We start from the raw sequence: 21691 nt of genomic DNA on the forward strand, positions 1-21691 counted from the left end.
TTTTCTTTCTCTCACTATTTCTCCGTGGAAGCAATGGGTTCAAGAAAAAACATGTAATCATATTCAGCAATAAAGGGCCTGCTACTGTTTTTGGCACTAGGGGTGTATTGGTAAACAAAGCAGGCCTCGATCATCACTGTTCTGCTGTTGCTCTTTACACCTGATGTGAATTGTGTGCCTTCCCTGATGTTATTCTGTGTGGCCCCTTCTGTCCTGGCAGTTAAGGCCTAGTGCTCTCTCCCTGCTGGTTTTCTCTCTCTCTCTCTCTCTCTCTCTCTCTCTCTCTCTCTCTCTCTCTCTCTCTCTCTCTCTCTCTCTCTCTCTCTCTCTTTCTCTCTCCTTTATTATTTTAGAGCAGTGTTAGATTCACAACAAAATTGAACGGAAGATACAGAGATTTCCCACATATCCCTGAACCCACAGGTGCAACACTCCCCTAACTCCCCCTATTAACAATATGCTTCATCAGAATGTTACATTTATGAGTTGACATTGACATTCAAAGTCCGCAGTTTGGAAGCGGGTTCACTCAGTGTCATACATGCTACAGGTTTCAAAAATGTCTAGTGCTACGTAGCCCTCCTTAGAGTGTTAATCACAGTATTTTCACTGCCCTAAAAATTCTCTGTACTTTGTCTATTCTTCTCTACTGCCTGAACCTTTACAACCACTGGACTTTTTACTGTTTCCATAGTTTTGCATTTTCCAGAATGACGTGTAGTTGCAATCATAGAGTATGTAGCTTTTTCAGATTGGCTTTTTTCACTTAGTAATACACAATTAAGTTTATTCCATGTCTTTTCATGGCTCGATAGCTAATTTCTTTTTAGGGGGCAATACCATTCCATTGTCTGGATAGACCAAAGATGATGTTAAAATGTTATGTATCCCCTTTCACTTACTGAATGACAAGTTGGATCTTGGTTGCTCCAAGTTTTGGCAACTATGAATAATGCTGCTCTAAACATGTGTGCAGGGTCTTTGTATGGACATAAGTTTTCAGCTCATTTGGGTAAAGGCCAAGGAGCACAATGGCTGGATGGTATGTTTAGTTTTGTAAGAAACTGCTGAACTGTCTTCCAGAATGGCTGTACCATTTTAGATTCTCACCAGCAATATATGAGAGTTCCCATTGCTTCACATCATTATCAGTTCTTAGTATTGTTAATGTTCAGGATTTTGTACATTCTAATAGGTATTTAGTAGTCTTCATCTCTTTTTGTCTGTTTTCTTCATCAGTGTACTTCAAACATCTAAAACAGTACCCGCTATAGTGCATTTTATATATATATATATATATATATATATATATATATATATATATATATATACTGAGTGGCCAGATTATTATGACCACCTGACGTTTGTAGGCAAATTAGCCGTACACTGCATCGTATGGGATATGGAAGCCAAAGTCTTGTTCAAACACCTTTGCTGTCTGCATTCACCAAGATAAAACATCTCCAATTTGCACAGGAGCACAAGGATGAGACATCGAGCATTGGGAAAAAAGTCATGTGGTCCAATGAATCACGTTTCCAGTTGCATCATGTAGATGGCAGTGAGAATTTGAGGAAATAGCATGAAATCATGCACCTCACATGCATGAGTACAACCCTTCAAGCTGGTGGGGGCAGTGTTATGGTTTGGGGCATGTTTTCCTGGCATGATTTGGGTCATTTAATTCATGTAGAACAAAGTCCGAATAGCACAAAATACCTAAGTATCATTGCTGACCAAGTTCATTCTATCATGTTGATGGTGTATCCCAATGGAGATGGCTTCTTCCAACAAGACAATGTGTCATGCCCCAGTGCTCATATTGTGCAGGAGTGGTTTCAAGAACATGAGGGAGACTTTACCTTGCTTAGGTGGCCCCTACAATCACCAGATCTCAATCCAATTGAGCATTTGTGGGACGACGTTAAAAGCCATCAGGCAGCTGGTCCCATAACCATCAAATCTCACAGAACTGGACAGTGCTATTCATGATGCATGGTGCCAGATTCCTTGAATCACCTTTCAACATCTCGTGGAGTCAATGCCAAGAAGAATCGCTGCAGTATTGAAGGCAAAAGGTAGCCCAATGAAGTAGTGATGGGGTGGTCATAATAATCTAGCCATTTAGTGAATATTATCCTATATAATAAAAGGCTAATATACAAATAGACCAAATGGCAGAACAACCAAACAACCAAACAAACAGTCGCTGTGATGTGTGCTGACCCCCAGGGGGAGTGTGCAGAACATGGCAGGCCTTGGCCTCAGCAGATGTTGGAGCAGGTGAGCGGGGGTGCCAGACCAAGACAGGGCGCTGGTCACTGTCATTGCAGCGAGCCTCTGGTGGTTACTGAAAATTCTTTGCTCCCACATGCCACAGTCCCACCCGGAGCTTGCATCCACTGCCAGTGCTGGCCCCACTTGCACCAAAGCCGCCACTCACACTCACTGCCAGTGCCTGGTGCCAGTCTGATCACTTGGTGCCATCAGCGAGTGCAGTGAGTGGCTCTTGACCCTGATCACCCCTGAGGGCTTCTCCACTTCCCCCTGTTTCTGAGGGCTGACTGGGGCAGCAGCTGTCATGCACACCCACCGATGGCACTGGCCTCAATCTCTCCATGCAGTCAGCGGGTGGGAGTGGGGCTGGTGCCATCAGTGCGTGGTGGGAGCAGCGATGGTGGGAGTGGGGCATCCAGCAGACAGGGGGCTGTGGTGGGAGGGATTGGGTAGGGGTGCAGAGGATGGGGCAAGACCCAAGTCTGTGTCTACCACAGCCTCATGGCCCACAGCTCCTTTCAAGGTATACGAATTTGTGCACTGAGCCGTGTGTGTGTGTGTGTGTGTGTGTGTGTGTGTATTGTGTATTGTGTGTATATAAACATATTTGTTGAATTAAGGAATGTTGCTTTTAAAATATATATTTTTTTGATTTCAGAGAAGAAGGGAGGTGTAGAGATAGATAGAAACATTAACGATGAGAGAGAATCATTGATCAACTGCCTCTTGCATGCCCTCTACTGGAGATTGAGCCTGCGATCCAGGCATGTTTGGAATCAAACCCTGGACCCTTCAGTCTGCAGGCTGATGCTCTATCCACTGAGCCAAATCACCTAAGGCGAGTAATATTTTATATGTTGCTCCTTTACTCAGATGTCACCAAGGATAAAGGGAAGAGAGAAAAAGAAGTGAAGGACTCAGTTAGTTGTAGTAGTTGGTTTTTTGTATCATTTAGTTCCTACAAGGATACTTTGTTCATTTCTAAGTGACATTCTCATGTATTTGCAACCATACACTCTCAGCAATTACTGCAAATCTGTACAGGCAGTTCACAAAATCTGCACTGACAGCCCCTAAGCAAGACTTTGCAGAAGAGATCCAAATTATAAGGCATGGACTGGCAAAATATGTTTTCTGGTTAGAACCCATGAAGCATTCCTAATTGCGTTTTTGGTGATATGTTACATCCCATGTAACAAGATTTACTGGAAGTTGTGTAGATTATTTGGAACCTAAAACCCTATCTAACACAAAAGGTCCGCTTCCAAAGGAAAAGTCTGGGCTTCCTCTGTCTGGAACATTTTGTGGTTATTACTTTAAGGTGCAGAATGTGCCTTTAAATGAAACAGGAATGTGCCTTGCTTTCAATTTTGCTATGAATCTAACACTGGCCTGAACCAGAATAGAGCTTTTTTAGAAAGCCTATCTTTATTTAGATAAAGGCACTCTGAAATGTAATACAGTTTATAATGTCAGCTCCTCCCCATTTGGGGGAGGGAAAACGTCTGAATCTTCGATAGGCCATTCAAAGGCAGTGAGGAGGTGAGCTGCTACCCCAGAGCCCACACCTGGGCACCTCCTCCTTCCATGTGCGCGCTCCTCTGCGGGGGGTGAGGGTAGAGGGGATGACAGAAAAAGGAGAAACATCTTCCACAAAAGCATTGCTTTGTTCTGCAGCTTATTTTAAAGAGCACTGGAGGTGGGAATAATGAAGACACTGACATCCGATATTGTACCCTTCCCAATTTACTTACCTCTGGTGCTTTATGCTCTCAGCAATTACCTAAGTTATCTTTTTCTGTGGCAACAGCCCTTTCTTAATATTCATTTTCTGGCACTTCACTTTGGCTTATAGTAAAATTTCCACATCACCTTTCCCAATTCGACCCTTAACATATTCAGTTAGAAATACACATATTTAAAAAATAACAACACAATTTCCTCCCTCAGTAACTCAAGTTCTCTACACTGGTGTCTCCCTAAGCACTCAAAAACCTTTGATTTAAAATATAGAACAAAAGAAATGAAGGTTGAAAAGTTATTAGCTTCATATCTCAAAAACATAATCCCTGTCATACTAACAAAGAAAACATACCCCAAAAATGATAAAATCTAGGTGGTTATATGAAGTACTATACACATGCAAAAATGTGGAGGAGACTCCTATAAAATGTGGACAGTAGTATAAATGACCAAGGAGGAGTATCATAAAATAAATAAATTGAAGAGATAAAACCTGAAAAAGCAAACAAGAATTAGGAGCAACTTGCAGAAGTCATAAAAGGAAATAGAAAACTATTATTTTAAAGAAGAAGGGTAGTATGTGGCATTGCAATTTTAAAAGTCAGGAAGTAGGTAAATTTTGGCAGCAATTTTTGCAATGCCAGCTCCCCATATAATTCTTTTAACAGCTCTACAAATTGTATAAGCTAGAATATAATGAACATATAAATTAATGAGAAGTATATGCACTCACATTCAGATATATTATACTGTGTGTATCTGTTCAATAGTTTTTTGGTTTAGATTACATTAAAGGTCCTATTATTTCTGGCATACAGTGTATGTATGTATGTATGCTTTGCTATGAGCTCAGTTACACACATGAACAATGAAAGCACAATTTGGCCAATAATGTTTCTACAATCATAATGCAGCACTTTAGATATTGTTCAGTTATTTCAAAAAGTGACTTACTGCCGGGACCGGTTTGTGCTATAAACTAAAATGAATAAAATGGATTTCAGACTAATTTATTAAATTAAAACTATGTAGCCATAGAGAATTATTATTTTTTTATTCAAAGTTAGACATCCTAGTATATTAAATAATTATAATCAGTAGGGCATCTTATGATTTTATAATATATAAAAGACAACATATGCATGTAAAATTATGTTGTTTTATAAAAACTGAGCCTACAATTAAGGAGGTGAATCTGTTGGTTCTTTTGAATGGCCTTCACTGTTTTTATTATTTTTAAAACTCAACATAATTTTTTAAGACTTTTGTATGGTTTGAATTTAATTTTATAAAGCAATGTTTATTGCCAGTCCAGAGTTCATTGTGTCTCTACTCTTTGATACTGTGATGTGATACTGCTAATTTCAGATATATTGAATTAGAATGGAAACATCAAAATCTTTTCAATAGTTTGGCAAATTTCCTAAACTGTCTTGGTTAAGTCCTTTGAGTTCATTCACGACTGAAAGATGCTATGTCAGGTAATGCATTTTTTCACCCACACAACTAATTTTTAAAATAAATTCTTTTTTTTTTATTTAAAGTTTATTCCTACCAACTGTTCTTTGTGATACCAACAGAACAGTAACCCATATTTTGCCTTAATAGTTATCTATTGGTAAGTGGTCAATTTTATATATCTGTGACAGAAAGTAGAATAATTTAAATGATCAATAAAGTTATAGGCCTTATCTGTTAAATACCAAGAAGGAAAGAATTGATAAAAGAGAATAGCAAAGTTAATAACTTGTAATAATTCTAATCATCCCATAAACAATCTAATCATACTATAAACAATCACTTAAAGGGAAGATTGGCTAACCATAGATTAGGTGTTGAATTACATTTTTAGAAAATGCTTCCCTTAGTAAATGATTATCATTGAAGAACATTTAAAGGAATTGAATGTGGCCAAGGAGATAAAGAACTAATGAACGAGAAAAGAATCTCTCTGATTTAGTGCTTTTTGGTTGTTTGAATCTGAGGAGGGGTGTGATATCAAAGAAGAGGCCATGTAAATGTGAAGAGAGGTTAGGTTGCTATGATAGTACAAACATTCCAGCTTTCACTGAGATAATATTACCTGTGAAAGGAACAGCAGTGAAAAACAAACATCTTACACTAATATCCCTTAACCTGTGGGCATGGAGAAGAGTGGAGAAGCAGAAAGTAGTGTGAGACATGGAATGCTTACTATATGGGCAGTATACAAAGCTCTTGTGTTGAAATAACACTGCATTTCTTGTGCTTCACATAAACATTGATTTCCAGCGTTGCTTCCTAAATCATTGTTGGTGCTTTAAGAATAGAACAATTATGAAAGTCTTTTTTAAATGATAATGTGTGCTGAAAGAGTGGATTTGAAAGTCAGAATGTCTTTAAATGTGGTTAGCATTTGTGTGTGTAATCTACTGAAAAATAAACGAAAATTTCAAGTGAAATTGCAATCCCCCCTATAAAGAGGTAAAATGTGCCCTTTGAAAGACCTAACACATCTATTTGATGTGGTTGGTAGTCACTTGAAAATTAAAATATCTGAACTACCTAACCACATTTAGGTTATTCTACTTTCCTGGTATTTCAATTCCCACTAGGAAGGCGATGAGGATAATATTTTCATCTCTTAGAAATGCTACGTTTCAGAATGTGGGTTATTTTTAACTAAAGGCAACTGAGTCGCAGTGTGCTCAAGAGAAACTTCTGTTTTCCCACCTGCAACCCCAACCCCAACTACTAGAAGAATTTGAATTAGGGGTCTTTCCCATACCATAGTAAGAGATTATTAAATATAACGTTTTTTGGGGACCTATCTATGTGGCAGGGCGAACTACTAATTACAACACATCTGTTCTTATCATCCTATAATGACCCAACAAGCTTTCCCTCATCTGGAGCTCAGAATGTCACATATGCCTTATTTTTCCTTTCTGTCTCTGGGCCTATTATGTATATGAGGTTCCCAAGCACACATATGTAATTACATTTGATCATTTTCTCCTGTTAATCAACCTCATATAGATTTAATCATTAGACTAGCTGAAAGAACTTGGAGGGTAAATTTTCTTTCTTCCCCACAGAAACATTGTAAGAGTACATTTCCCCCCCCCCAACACAACTTAGTACAAAATGTTCTGAGACATATTTTTTTATTTAAAAAGTGGTAAAGCAATTACTATATGATTGCTCCATTTTCTTTATACTTCAAATGCATTTAAATTATTTAATCTACTGGGAATATTGTAGACTCTTTTAATTCCCATTACAGGTCTCAAATTCAATCCTTTTCCATTGCGTTTTTCTTGTTAGCCAAGCCAGCTGAATGTTCTTTTTTTTTTTTTAATTAAATGTGTAGGGTTTTTTTTTTAGTTGATTTCAGAGAAGGGAGAGAGATAGAAACATCAACGGTAAGAAAAATTGATAGCTGTCTATTGGGGATTGAGCCCACAACCGAGGCATGTGCCCTGGCCTCCTGGTTCATGGGTCAAATTTAAACACTGAGACACACCTGTGGGCTGAATGTTCCATATCATTCAAAACCTAACACTGAATTATCTCCTCATGAAGGATATGCTTCCTGCAAAGCTTTTGAACATAAATATATATAGGAATAGGACTCTGATTTATGGACAGTTCTTTAGCTTTTCTTTATTTTTTTTCTTCTATTTTCATTGACAGTAATATTTTTTGGAGAGTACAATCAAGATGGTGTATTCATGGAAATAACACTAATAGAAACCTGGTCATAAATGAGAACAATCATAATCACGATCTCTTTTACCAAAGCATTCCACACAGAGAGATAACAGCACAATAAATAGTTTGCCATTTGTCACACAACAAATAAAACAGAATTGCAATAGCAAAAATGTAATTTTATAAACATTCTTATACTAAATATAAAAGCAAAAATATAAGATCATGCACTGAAGACAAAAGCTAAAAGTGAATACTGTAGCAAAAAAACAACAACAACAACAACACAACAACAACATTGCAAAGATAAAAATGTTCAAGTATTGTGAACGGAGAGGGGAAGATTCAAATAGAGCAGTTTTAGCATAAATCAATTACATTTACTACCCCACGAGGGATACTGACATAATTGCCTTTGTCCATTAATACTTCATGCTGTTAGAATACATACATACGGTTACCCATTTAAAGGATAGAGTCCATTTCCTTGGAGCACATCTCTTGAGGATGGAATGAAATTCATCATTTACTTTGATTATAAATAGACAATAACACTTTAGGGGAAATATTCTCAAGAACAGGCCAGTATGATCTCCTGGAATAGCAGGGGCCTGGGAGTTAGGAAAAATTGACTCTGGTTCTATTTTCATTATTGACTGTGAAAGAGACTGCCTAGTTCTGAAATAACATTTCACCTCATGTTTCAATTTTGCTGTGAGAATTGAACTATCAGAACTAGCAGAGAGCAGTAAAAATAATAATAACAACAGTAATAAAAGTTTAACATCTTTATTGATGCTTAATTATAAAAAAGTATTGAAAAAGAAGTTGGATCCCTTAATAGAAGTAAGAATTCTATAATGCTTTAGTGGGGTTGTTCCTACGGCATAATAATTTCTTCCCCAAAGTAACTAGTCTAAGCAGTGTCTTTATACTTTATGGTTGAATAGTATATCGTAATTGAACAGTGGCTACTTCCTACGTGACTAGGAAAGACATGTTTGTCATGGGAGTAAAAAAATAAAATTTGTCTGTTAAATTACACATAAATATAAGGTACAAATGTATTTTTAAAATACAGATTGAAGTCATCACACTTGCATTGTGTACATACGAAAATACAGTATTTAATATTCAATATACACAGACACATTTATGATAAATGCAACGATTTGGCAATGCCAGTTCTCTCAGGGTTTTCTCCGTCCCCTGCTTCCATGTACCTGGAAACCAAAACGCTTGACCCACACCTCCTAGCTCTGGCGGACATCCTGAAGCAGTTTGTTAATCTCGGCCACCAGCTCACTGGCATCCATGAGTTCGTGCTTCCCGTCGTTGAGGTGGTTGAGCACATTGTCAAAATCATCTTCTTCATAGTTTTCGGGGATCTCCTCCATGGCCGGCAGCCATTTAGCCGATGGCTGCACACTGGAGTGGGTCCCCAGGGTGGGCCCAGAGCTGGTGGTGGGATTCTGGAAATGCGTACTGGCCGCCCAGGCCGCCACACCCTGTGGGTAGCCCCCGGTCTTGGCTGGCAGAGGTCCCTTCCGACGTTCCAGAGAGTTGGACCTATCCACCTCGCTGGCCTCAGCGTAGGTGTCCAGGGAAGAGGGTAAGAGACGCTGGAACACGCTGCTCATTTCTGAGAGCAGAGATGACGTGCCTTTGTCCCCAGGGTCCTCCTCTTTGGGGGAGTCCTTCCCGAAGGTGGAAAAACTCTTCTTCTTCTCCCCGGACTCCGCAGGCTGGGCGTCATCCTCAAGACCCTGGTGTGCGTGCTGCTGCTGGGGCTGCGCTGGGAATTCTTCCCCTGGGATGAACATGTTGCTCCGATAGTCAGAGGATGGCGAGGGCAGCGGTGGCATCCAGCACTGGTCAGAGTGTCCCAGGACCCTGCACTCCTCCGTGCACAGCCTCATGGCTGCTCTCAAGGGAAACAATGGGGATTCATGAGTACACTTACTATCACTAAAAATGTTGGGGACAAAATGTATTTACTTAAAAAAAAAAAAAAATATATATATATATATATATATATATATATATATATATATATATATATAGACAGTTTAAATTACTACCCTGATATCAACCCATTATTTTACACATTAGATGAACTATAATTATGGCTTTGATTTGAATGCTAGTTTTATGGACCCAGCATATATATATTTTTTCTTGTTCATCCAATAAGAAAAGGAAGATTAGGACTCCTCTATTTCTCAGGAATATCATTTCTGCTACTCAAGTAATGAGAAAATGGATTGACAACTTATGCATGAGAATGACTGAAAAGGTAAGGTGTGGGTGATGAAATATTTGCTGAACATAACTTCTAAAGAACACCAGAGCTGTAAGGGGAAATCCATAACTTCATAATGCAACCCGATAATCCTCAAGTAATACCTTTGAGTAGCTCTCTAGGTAGTGAGGTCTATCTGGCCTATTTTACCTTTAATGCAAGCATCGAGAAGATAGTGAGTTATCAGGTCATAATATTATTGATCTCTCTTAAAGGTTTCCTGGGTTATTTATTGACTTTTTATTTAAAATAGCAGTGCAAATTATCTGCAACTACCAGACATCTGGTTTGAAAATCAAATAGATGGAAAAGTCATCAAAAGGTGAAGAATATAAAAAATCCACTGATTAGTTCTTCCAGCTGTTATGATGTCCTCTTGGAATGTGAGTGACCACACTCATAGAAAGAAAAGATGATGACAAAAGCAGAAAAATCTCTAAATTTGGAAAATACAATAACTAAACTATATAACAACCAGAAAATATGAAGATGTCAATTATAGTCCAAAAATCATCTATCTCTTTCAGTGACAATAAGGTCTCTTTAATATTACAGTTTTTATTTTAGAGAAAATGACAGAATGCAGAAGATCTAAAGTAGTTTTCTTAAATTTGAATGAAAACTGGACCATTATCAGCCATACCTACATATTTAGAAATGATTCTATAGATTTGGCTACTTAAGAAATATTTCTCTTCCTGAAATTTTTTGCTAAAAAGGATGACTCTTGAACAATGCCAAATATCTTGTCAGAGGAAGCAAGTTGCCTATTGTGTTTATTGCTGCATCCTTAGCACTGTGTAAAGTGTCTGCAGAGAATAAGCATTCACTACATATTTTCTAATTATCATGGGAATGCAACTCAAAACCACAATGACATTACACCTCAAACCTGTCAGGATGGCTATTATAAAAAACAAAAATAGCAAGTACTGATTAGGATGAGGAGAGATTGAACACTTGTACACTGTGTTGGAAATGCAAAAATGGTGCAGTCACTGTGAGAAACAGTGGTGGTACACCAAAAAATTAAAAATAGGACTACCATATTATCCAGAAATCCCACTTCTGGATATTTATCCAGGAAAATAAGAGCAAGTATTGTGAGTGAGAAAAAAAATGTGTGGTTGCTAAAAAAGTTGAAAATACAAATGAAGTAAAGAAAATGCAGAGATAGTATGACTACTGATTCCATAGGAGTCAATGTGGGCCAAGAGAAAGAGGGCAAACATTGAGAATCCTTGTGTAACTTTGCTATGAAGAAAAGTTGCTTACATGAGGAAGGATGATTTAAGAATAAAAGCATGTTTAGGTGTGCTAACCTCATGCCTTTTTACAACTTGAAAATACCAACTATTGTTCAGCAATTAATGTGGACAAACCAAAGGGAGTTGAAAGTAACTGGAATACTTTAATAGCAGTGAGGTTTTCCAAGCAGTGGTAATGAAATGTTTTCTTCATTCCCTAGGTCTCTGAAAATGGAAAGGAGACTTAGCTACGTTGTCTTATTCACATCCTGTTTACAAAGAAGGAAAACAGGTCTGATGACACCTTTCATTTATTTTCCTGGCCTTTAACTCTGTGGTAAGGGCTTAATTGTTCGAATGGCTATTTTATTTTAATGTTTAATGACAAAGGAGATAAAAATTACACAGGCTTCTAAGAATCCTGAGTATGAGCAAATTTCTAGAAACCTGAATACAATCTGGGTAATTAAAATGATAGTTTATGTTTACAAATTACTTTCATCATAGGGTATGTGTTTTTAAAATAGGGAATGCTATTTTACAATATAACTTCGCAATAAATGGGGCTTTACTTCTAAAATAGTAAATTAACACAAATTTAAAAATTCAGGAAATATGAAAAACTGATAAAGAAAATTTCATGGAGGAAGAAATGGCAAAAAATAATGGAGGTAGAAGGGCAGGGTTGGGAAGAGGGCATTTTTCAGTTCCCCTGACATTTTCAATATTTTCCCTGGAGACTCAGTTATTTGAAACATTTTCAGTGCACATGTAATTCAGTGCTAGAGAGGTCCCATACCAGTCCAATGAATAGGACTTGTTGGAAAGTGGTGTAACTGGCTCATCTTTCTGTCCTTCCTTTAAAGCTTTGCCAGGTGGTGCAATTTCTCCTGGAGGGGAGGGGAGGACGTGAGGCAAACAGAACTCTTCTTTCCCATTATGTGACTATCTAATTTATCACTGTACTGTACTTATAGGTAGAGCAGGAGGTAAGCATCAAATACTAGAAGACAAAAATGTGTGCCTAACTTCTTCGGAGCCATTCGTTAGTGCATGAACAATCAGTTACTCATGAAGAGCCTTTTCCATGTGTCCTTACGTGGTTTCAGATGTAGTTCTGAGTCAAGGGTAGCAAGCAGGGCCCTGAATGTCCAATTAAGAGTGCCAAAATACGATGCTGAGAGCATGTCAAGAAAAGAAAAAATAGTGGACATAGAGGTTAAAGTCGTTAAAGAGAAACATGAAACAAAATTTGAGAGATGATAGACAAAGTGAAGAGAAGTCAGTGTTTTAGGTAGAAATGCCCATGAGCGAAGGATTGGTGTGTAATGTATACTAAGAGATGGCCCTATCTATTGCAAAAGACACCCCAAAAAAGCCAAAATTGAGAGTTAATAAACTAGGAGTGGATTTCACTGACTTTAGAATGCCAAGATAAGTAGGTTTCATAGAGGTTGCTGGGCAAAAAAAAAAAAGTAAATTATTGATTTTGAACCAAAAATACAAATTAAAATGTTATGAAAAAGGTGTTCAAACTCTATGAAAGATTTAGCAAAGGGAAGAGTTACTAAAGAGAGAGAATATCAGTTCATATGCTTGCACAGTAACTCAGCCATGCGGAAAGGTCAGAACTAGGATACCAGCCATGAAAATGAAAAGAACTCAGAATTAAAAAGGACTGTTTGAATTAAATAATCATGGAGGGTAGATTGGTGGAAAGTGGAATGAGCTCAACCAGGATGGTGCATCAAAAAATAAAAAGCCTTTATACATCACCCAGGTGCAACTGATACACTGGGGAAATGGAGATTTTGCAGGAATATGAATAGTACGGTAGTTCTAAGTTGAATGAATAAGGAAGAAAGTACGTTGACAAACATGAGCTAACAGACAAAAATGTATGCTGATTTTACTGCTCAGAATGCAGGATGTCTGTGGGAATTAATAGAAAGAATGACCAGAAATGACCCTGTTGGCAGGCAATGCAACATAACATGATCTATATTTGATCACAGTTTAATGTAGAAAAAATTGTTGAAATAAGACACTTAAGGCCTAAAAATACACATGCTTTCAAAACTGCACTGACTTCTGTTAATGGCATTCAGAAGTGGATTTACTTTTTTCCTACTTCGGATATTTCCTGGGAATATAAGTTCACAAGACACAAGTTTTATACCCCAATGTGCTGGCAGAAGCTTTTGGGGTGAATAATTAACCAGAAAATTGATGAAGTATTATCAGGAAGATGGTCATAACAAAAGAATGGTTATATCTGTATGATACTTAATATGCATATTTCTTTCCCTACTAGCGAAACATGAGTAAAGCTTAAAACAGATTTATGTATCATTGGTGAAATCCTGACACTCTATACCTGCCACCACACCCCACAGGGAGGCAGGTAGTCAGGCATGCAGAAATGTATCTACTGTAACACAATCAGTTGTCATACAACGCCATACACCAGCAATATGGCTCTTCCACTACAGACCTAGATTAGTATGATTGTGTAAATATGGAATTGTTTCTTAAAGGCTGCCTATATATTAAGTGGTATTATAATGATAATATAATTGAAAAGAAATATAAACTTAGAAGTGGTCTAAAGTCAGTCACTATACAAGACTCACTAATATCTAGGCTTTATAGCTACCTATTGTTCCTCCAATGTCTTTATTCTTTAATATTTATTTTTATTTTATTTTTTAACTCAAGCATTAGATAACACTTCTGTCATGAACATACCTGGTGTTGATAACTTTGAAAATACAGGAAAAAAGTGAAAGAGAAGTCTTGATCTTTTTTTTTTTTTTTTTTAATTAGACCATGGTTAGATATTAGAATCACAGAATTCATTTAGGCCCCCAAATGGCTAGGTTATATAAGTAGGGGTAGTTATTCTCTTTTTAACTATGCTGCTAAATTAAAATTTCAATGTATAGACTTCATATAATTAAAAAATAACACATAAGAAAATATTAACATTATGCCCATGAAGTTATTTTTATGCCTTATGAAATAATGTAATTTGGTAAATCAAATATTCAAAATTAAAAAGTTCTGTCAGTGTCATAAAATCATGGAAATTCAGCAATTTCATACACACACACACACACACACACACAGAATCTATACATTTCATAGGTAAGAATAATAAAACTGATTCTCTTTTAGCAAGTCTGAAGCTATATATTATATGCCATTATATTTCCAGAGCTTTCTCTTTAAATTGGTCAAGGAAATCTATGAATTAAAAACCACAACAACAAAGACATGTGGACAAACATGGGCTCTCATGTAGCCCTATATGTAACCAGAAGTCCTTTTCATACATCCATCATCCTGCCAGAAATGCACTATCTATTAATGTAATAACAATGAGCTACTGTTACTAATTCCTACTTCCACGTGTTGGGAGGAGCAGTGCAAGTGTAGAACACTCATGGACCTGGAGTAAGCATGGGGACATCACTGGCAACTACTACTGTGACTACTGTGACTGATACTAAGTCTCCTGCAGCTACTGCTACCACCACTCCAGTAACCACAAGAGCTAGAGTTTCTATTGACTCATTTTGCTTGCATTTCTGTGGCTCTCTGAAGCTCCCACATGTCTAGTCCCAAAACTCTTACTGAACTATACAGTATGTAGAAAATAGATGTTTTATGGCACTCAGACAGATAATATAGCTTTCTTTTGCCTTCCCTTTACCAAATAACAGTCACCAGGTCAACACTCAGTAGAATTTAGAAACACATGTAGCCAAAGGAACATCTGTGTGCTCCTAGGAGTTGATTGGCTATTACAGCCTTTAGTCACAGGGCTGCTTCAATGATAGCCAGTATTTACCCAGTTGGTTCAGAGAGTTGCTACTGCACAATTAGAGAGAATGGATGCTAGGGAGAAAGTGGCTCATAACTTACTAAGCTTCCCTCCATCCAGCTGTATACTTACCAATTCCTCTCTTGGACTCCTGTTTCTCTTGCATGCCAGTGTAGACAAAATGAAAGGTGGTGAAAAATACTCTGTGCATACCACCTACAAAGATGTATTTTCTCTCTTATTTTTAGTGAGCAAAGTATACCGTTTCCTAGTATATTTTAATCTGTTTTTTGTGAGTTGGTTCCCATCACAGGAAATGTGTCCTCCAAATTATAGTCAAGTTCACCACCATGCACCAAAATGGGCTGTCTCAATGAAAACAGCCACCCCATAATTTTATAGAGAGTTGCTCAAGAGTGTCCTCTGACAGTACTGGATGGGGTAGGGAAAGGAGGAAAGCAGTGTGGTTTTCTATCCCTCTCTGCCCAGACTTTCCTTCTTGTCTTGTTAAGCTTTCATGCTTACTCCTTTTCTCTACCAACTGCTTCACATGAATTTTAAGAAAATAACTTCAAAGTGTTCCAGTCTGTATTCATTGCTAATAGTGTGCAGATTACAAGGACAAAGAGAATATAAGCATGGAAGAAATTGTTCACCTCACTGGTATAATAGATGTGAAAATAAGGATTCACTTGTCACTACCCCCTTACCTGCTGGGATTCTTCCATCTGTGAGAAACAGGTCGCTGAATCCTTCACCCAGCAGCCTATCTATTGGAGAATCTCGCCCTAAATCATAATCACTGTCTCCTGCTTCACTGTCACCACGGCCACTGTCTTTCAAGCTAAATTTGTCCATGTCTTGAAGGGCATATCTAGAAAGATAAATCAGGGAACGTACAGTTTTTATTCTTTAGCATCCATGTTATGTGACACGTAACAGGCAACACAAGAGTAATGCATACCTATAGCTCCTAGAATATTTGTTTCCTCGAAAACTTGGCCTTGGCTGATATTGCCCCTGGTGAAGCATTGAAAGAAGCTGGGAGACCTGCTGGAAACCAAATAGACAGAACTGTTTCCTGGAAACAAACCCCAGTACTCACAAGCCTTCAGCAAGGAAAAACAATGAACATGCCCTCTCCCTTTTAAACACTTACATGTGCTGAGCTGTGGCAGACTCTGCAGCTAGCCACCTGATATACCTGAACGCATCCCAGAGAGATGTGAATGATCTAATACAACGGGCACCTTTTTGAAAGAAGACTCCTTCATAAATGACATACAAGTCTATTTTCTTTATAGTTCAGCTTAAAGTGTTCCATTATAAAAATGCATAGAAAAATTCTCTAACATACAATATTCTAACACATGCAGTTAAATAAAATAATGTCAGAAAAATGCCAACTCAGGTTTTTGTTTGTTTGGGCCTTTTTTTTTTTTTTTTTTTTTGTAAAGACCACAGGAGGTATGACAATAAAGCAAGTCCATTTATTTATTTTATTTTTATTTTTGCTTCCAGTATCTTAATCTTGGAAGTATGGGGATTCTAATCAGTCCTTTGTGAGCTTCATTTTATTTTCAATATTATACATGCAAGTAAATTCTTTAAAACTTGAAACAGTATGCTCAGATGTGTGTACTTACATATGCATAATGAAACTTGTACTCTACTTAATTTTCATATTGTTAGTACTGTTATTAATTAAAGAAAACACCCCAGAACTAACACTTACACAACTTCTGTGCACTAGCAGCTACTTTGTCAGTGAATTGGTGCAGTGTATGATCTTACCTCAACAGCCGGAGTGGCGTGGGTGAGCTCTAATGAGAAATTTTCTGGCACGTGGTTCGATGAGATTGTCACCAAACTATTGAGGGACTGGTGACTGTTGTGACTCTGCCTGCTGCCCATTTGCCCTCTCTCTAAGGTAGGAGATGAGGATGGAGACGACCTGTGATGAGATCTGATAGGCAGAGTGCCATTGATGGTAGGCACCAATGTGATGTCCCCTTTGTGAATCTGCCTGGAGGGCCTTTTGGGGTGGTGCTGGTAAGTTGACTCTGCTACCCTGCAGTTGTAGGATCTCGTGTCTTTCTTTTCTCGGTTGCACCTTGTCGCAAACAGCACCATAATAACCAACAACACTGCACAAATTGCTCCTAAGGAAATAATTATAATCATGGAGACATCCAAAGATTCCTGGCTTGCTGGGGTCTTTGCTGTGCTTGTCACTGATTCTGCATATTTGAGGATCATACACTTCAGAAGGACTTTGGTATGCAGCTGAGGATTGCCTTTGTCCTGGATGATAACTGAGAGTTCCCATTCTGTGGAGGGGACAGACTCCAGGCTCACATTAGTATGGATGTCACATGACCGTGGATCAATTATAAAGATATTCTCCTCATTGCCTGCTACTATGGAGCAGCTGAGTTCAGCATTCACACCAGAATCTCGGTCGATTGCCCTTATTCTTGTGACATGAAAGCCACTTTCGGCCCCTTTGGGGATGTTGATTTCTGCGGTATTATTGCGCAGGGTGGGCCCTATGACCACGGGGACATTGTCATTTTCATCGATGATGGTGAGCACAACTGTAGTATTGCTTACAAGTTGCTTCGGACTCCCTCCATCCCTTGCTTCAACTACAAACGTTATCTGACTCACTTCTTCATGGTCAAAGTTCCTGAGGGCATAGATGCCTCCATTAGATGGGTCAATGGTGACATATGTAGTTATGGAGCTTCCCAGGATAAAACTCTCCAAAATAGTATATGTAACTTGCCCATTCTCTTCAAGATCAGGATCTGTGGCGGTAACAGTGGTGATAAATGCCCCTGGCGAGTTATTCTCAGAGATGGCTAATTCATATCGACTTCTCTGGAAGTGGGGTGGATTGTCATTTATATCTCTGATTTGAACAGTAAAATGTTTTATGGTAGAGAGGCTGGGCGTCCCCTTGTCCTCAGCAATCACAGTCAAACTGTATTCAGATCTCTTTTCTCTATCCAGGGTGGCATTGGTCAGGATCAAATAGTTGTTTTCATAACTCTGCTGAAGTTTAAAGTGGCCATGTCCATGAAGCCTGCAAACTACTTCTCCATTTAGCCCAGAGTCCTTGTCCTGAACACTGACCAGTGCAACAAACGTATCAACGGGATCCCCTTCAAAAATGTAAGATATTTCTTCTTTCCCAGGGGGCATGAGGTTGATATTGATCTCCGGCTTATTGTCATTAACATCCACCACCTTAATTACAATTTTGCAATGAGCCGGAATGGAATTTGGACCCAGGTCCTGAGCCTGAACATCAATCTCGTAGGATTTGGTAATCTCATAATCCACTTGCTTGAAAAGAGTCAGATGACCCCTTTCTGAATCAATTTTAAAAGTCTCTATAATTTTGGGAGGCACATGACTGCTGAAGGAATACACAATTTTCCCATTGGCGCCCTCATCTGGATCGGTGGCATTCAGATCTAGGAGCAAAGTGCCCACGGGGGAGTTCTCTAGGAGTTGTATTATGTAAGACTGCTGCTCAAACGCGGGGCTGTTGTCATTGGAGTCCGAGATGCTGATTTTTAGGATGGACGAGCCGGACCTCTGAGGCACCCCCATATCGGAGGCCGTGAGCTGGAGCTCATAGCTGGACTTCAGCTCCCGGTCCAGCTCCCGGACCACTATGAGTTCTGCATACTTGGCCCCGTCCGTCCTGGTCCGGACCTCAATACTGAAGAACTCATTGGCCGAGAGCGAGTACGTGTGGAGGGCATTCTCCCCCACATCCGGATCGAAGGCCCCGTCCAGGGGGATCCGAGTGCCCACCGCGGCGCTCTCGGATATCTCTATGGGGATGAGGGGTCTGGAGAACTGGGGGGCGTTGTCATTAATGTCCAGCACCTCCACCTCGATGTGGAAGAGCTGCAGGTGCTCGGTGGGCAGGGTGATCACATCGAACTCTATGGAGCAGTTCAAGTTTTTCTGGCACAGCTGCTCGCGGTCAATCTTGGCCCCTATGCTGATCTCCCCGGTGTCCTCGTTCACCACCAGCAGAGGCGAGTTGCCCCTCTGCATGGCTCGGAAGCGCACGTAAGGGTACGGCAGCTTGGCGAGCACATCGGCCACATCCTCCGACAGCCTCGCGATCACGGACCCGACCCTCTGCTCCTCATACATCCTGTACTTGAGGTTCTTGCCCAGCACCTGGGGGTGGAAGGACACCACCAGGAGCGCAAACACGAGTCTGGAGTGCATGTTGGCATTCATTTGGCACACACCGATCGATCGGTATCTGGGGAGGGAAGGGGCTCCTTTCACCGCCACGCGAGTGTCACCGCGGCAAAGCAATTCCCCCCAACTTCCCTTTGGCGGCAACTTACAGCGAAGAAGCTACATCTGGCACTTGCAGCTTGGAGGCGGCTCTGAGATAGCCCCGCAGCAAGGCACCGCCCGCAAACTTTCGTGGGATACACACCGTGGCACGCCTTCCCGGGGCGGTGGGCATGGAGTCGGGCGCTCGGCTCGCCTAGGGCTGGGCTGGCGGGCGGTCTGTCTGTCCGTCCGCGGGGCCGGCGGGATCCGAGCGTCACCTCCTCCTCCGCGGCTTTCCCGGCGCGTCCTCCCGAGCCATCCAGGGCGGGGGTGGCGGGTGGCGGGTGGCGGGGTGGGTGCTGGGGTGCGGGGTGGCGGGTGGCGGCAGCCTCCGCGGCGGGTCCTTCCCCGGCGATTCCTCCTCCCTGTCTCCTCCTCCCGGTCTCCTCCGCTCGGCTGCAGACTCCTCAGCCGCGATCGCTGACTCCGGTCTGAAAACCCTACAACTTCGCTCCAACTCAGACAAAGCGCTCTGGCCCGGCGTGTGTTGAATCGCTTCCAGCCAATCAGCGAGCTTCCAAATCCGAGCCGATGGAGTCCCCGAAGGGAGGGCGGCGGCTGGGGAGGAGGTGGGGGGCGGGAGGAGGAGAGGGGGGCGCGGAGGAGGAGGGGGGCGCGGGCCGGGGGCGCGGGAAGGAGGAGAGCGGGGTGGGAAGCAGCTCCCAGACTGCGCCTCCCCTCCCTCCCCTCCCCACTCCCTCCGCCCTCCCCTCTCCTGCATGCACTTTCTCTGAGCGTGCCGCGACAAAGGGGAGACAAATTACAGAAGAAACACACAAAAAAACTTTAAATCAACTTCTGGTCGCCAGTGTTTATATGGCATTCTAAATGGTTCTGGTTTCTTTTAATTGGCTTTCTGCTTCCACCAACAGGCAATCATCTTGCTTTTCATAGTCTTTAAGTGCCGGTTTAACTTACAATACCTCTAAGTGCATTTGGTTGGTGGAGGGATTTAATGAAATTTGAAAACTTGCTTCTAATTATGCTTCTCAGCCCATCTCTCTACCCACCCCCCACGCCACCCCGCCTTTACTTGGATCTTCTCTGTGAGCAAGGGCAGTGTCTTGGGGCTGTGTTATAAGGAACAGAACCAAATGAAGATGTTTCATTCTCTGTGTTTCTTTCATCTTTATTCTTTGAAGATAAGAAAGGGGTTATTTTTTTTTTATTATTCTTGATTAGCAAGACTTAAAGGAACACCTTAGGATTTCAAATTAATTAGCCATGTACTTCTACCTTACATCACTTCTTTGGGTAAAATTGGTTATGATATTTCTTTGTCCTGTACCTTAAAAAAAATCCTCCTGTTTATCTTGGGTAAAGGCATTTCATGCTTTAGCATGCCAATGCCTACCAAAAGGTATTATGTATACATGATGGGCCTTCACAGTGAATCCTGGGAGTGGGGGTAGGCGGGGTGGCACACAGGGGCTCCATAGTTTACAAGTCAAATTGTTATAAGAATATGCATTATTTATGAAAACACTTTTCAGATATCTATTAAAAAAAAAACAAAAAAAAACCCAAAGCTTGTTTATATTGAAAAAGTAAAATGCCTGAGCTGAAAATTGCATTTTGTGTGCATCAAAATGCTAGGAACTATCACGGGAGGCTGTGCACTATCCAGGTCACAGGCACTGAGATGGTATTCCTATTTGAAAATATGATTATTTATGATGTTCTTTCTGCTCTGCAATTCCTTTTAAGTTTATCATCGGGACGCTGTTCTTGCTGCTTTTTCCCCCCATACCTCTTGCATTATTCCTCAGCTGTCTTGATCCACTTGCATATTTGCTGCTTCGCATAATCTCACTGCCACTTTTTTCCATTTATTTTCTCCCGCCCTCTATTTTGCCCCCCAGAAACATGTATATATAAAAAAGTAATTTTCTGATTTTTCCACTTTGCTTACTCTCAGCAGAGCCCAGCTAAAGTCACTAAGAAGGTTCTCTCCCAAAAAGAAAGCAGAGGAGTCTCAGCATGAACTCCCCTTCGTCTGCAGGCATTCAGAGGCATTTATAAGCCATTGTCTTCCCCTCTCCAGAAACCAGTGCTGTGTGGCAAATTGTGCAGAATAGAAATGCCTATAATGAATGTATTTAGTGCTGGGTCACGCTGATGAGCATTCCACCCCCATGCATAATACTGTTTATACAAGTTTGTAGCCCTTTCAAACTGCTGATCCCCAAACCCTACAGGCAAACTAGGAAAACTACCCCAAGCTACTGG

The 21691-nt window shown here is 40.3% G+C and overlaps 1 protein-coding gene across 2 annotated transcripts; it reads right to left on the reverse strand.

The window, feature by feature from the left end:
* Positions 1-7639: 7639 nt before the first annotated feature.
* PCDH18 (protocadherin 18) lies at positions 7640-19958 on the reverse strand. Of its 2 annotated transcripts, none has more exons than XM_036424107.2 (4): positions 16883-19958; positions 16053-16138; positions 15799-15962; positions 7640-9634 (listed from the first exon to the last, which is right to left on the reverse strand). In XM_036424107.2, exons 1-4 carry the CDS (start codon positions 19355-19357, stop codon positions 8967-8969), a joined length of 3393 nt encoding a protein of 1130 aa, XP_036280000.1. In that variant the 5' UTR covers positions 19358-19958; the 3' UTR covers positions 7640-8966. The 2 variants fall into 2 exon arrangements, with proteins under 2 accessions (XP_036280000.1, XP_036279999.1); XM_036424106.2 differs by having other exon boundaries at positions 16053-16141.
* Between the last annotated feature and the right edge of the window lie 1733 nt (positions 19959-21691).

This window comes from Pipistrellus kuhlii, unplaced genomic scaffold, assembly GCF_014108245.1.
Source record: "Pipistrellus kuhlii isolate mPipKuh1 unplaced genomic scaffold, mPipKuh1.p scaffold_m20_p_8, whole genome shotgun sequence".
NCBI classification, from domain to species: domain Eukaryota; kingdom Metazoa; phylum Chordata; class Mammalia; order Chiroptera; family Vespertilionidae; genus Pipistrellus; species Pipistrellus kuhlii.

What these genes read in the sequence shown, in the direction of transcription:
- PCDH18 (XM_036424106.2), bottom strand. Translation starts at nt 19,357, where the DNA reads ATGAATGCCAACATGCACTCCAGACTCGTGTTTGCGCTCCTGGTGGTG. An exon ending in ACGCCACTCCGGCTGTTGAG is followed by an intron (nt 16,142 to 16,882) that starts GTAAGATCATAC and finishes TTTGGTTTCCAG; the next exon opens with CAGGTCTCCCAGCTTCTTTC. An exon ending in AAATATTCTAGGAGCTATAG is followed by an intron (nt 15,963 to 16,052) that starts GTATGCATTACT and finishes TTATCTTTCTAG; the next exon opens with ATATGCCCTTCAAGACATGG.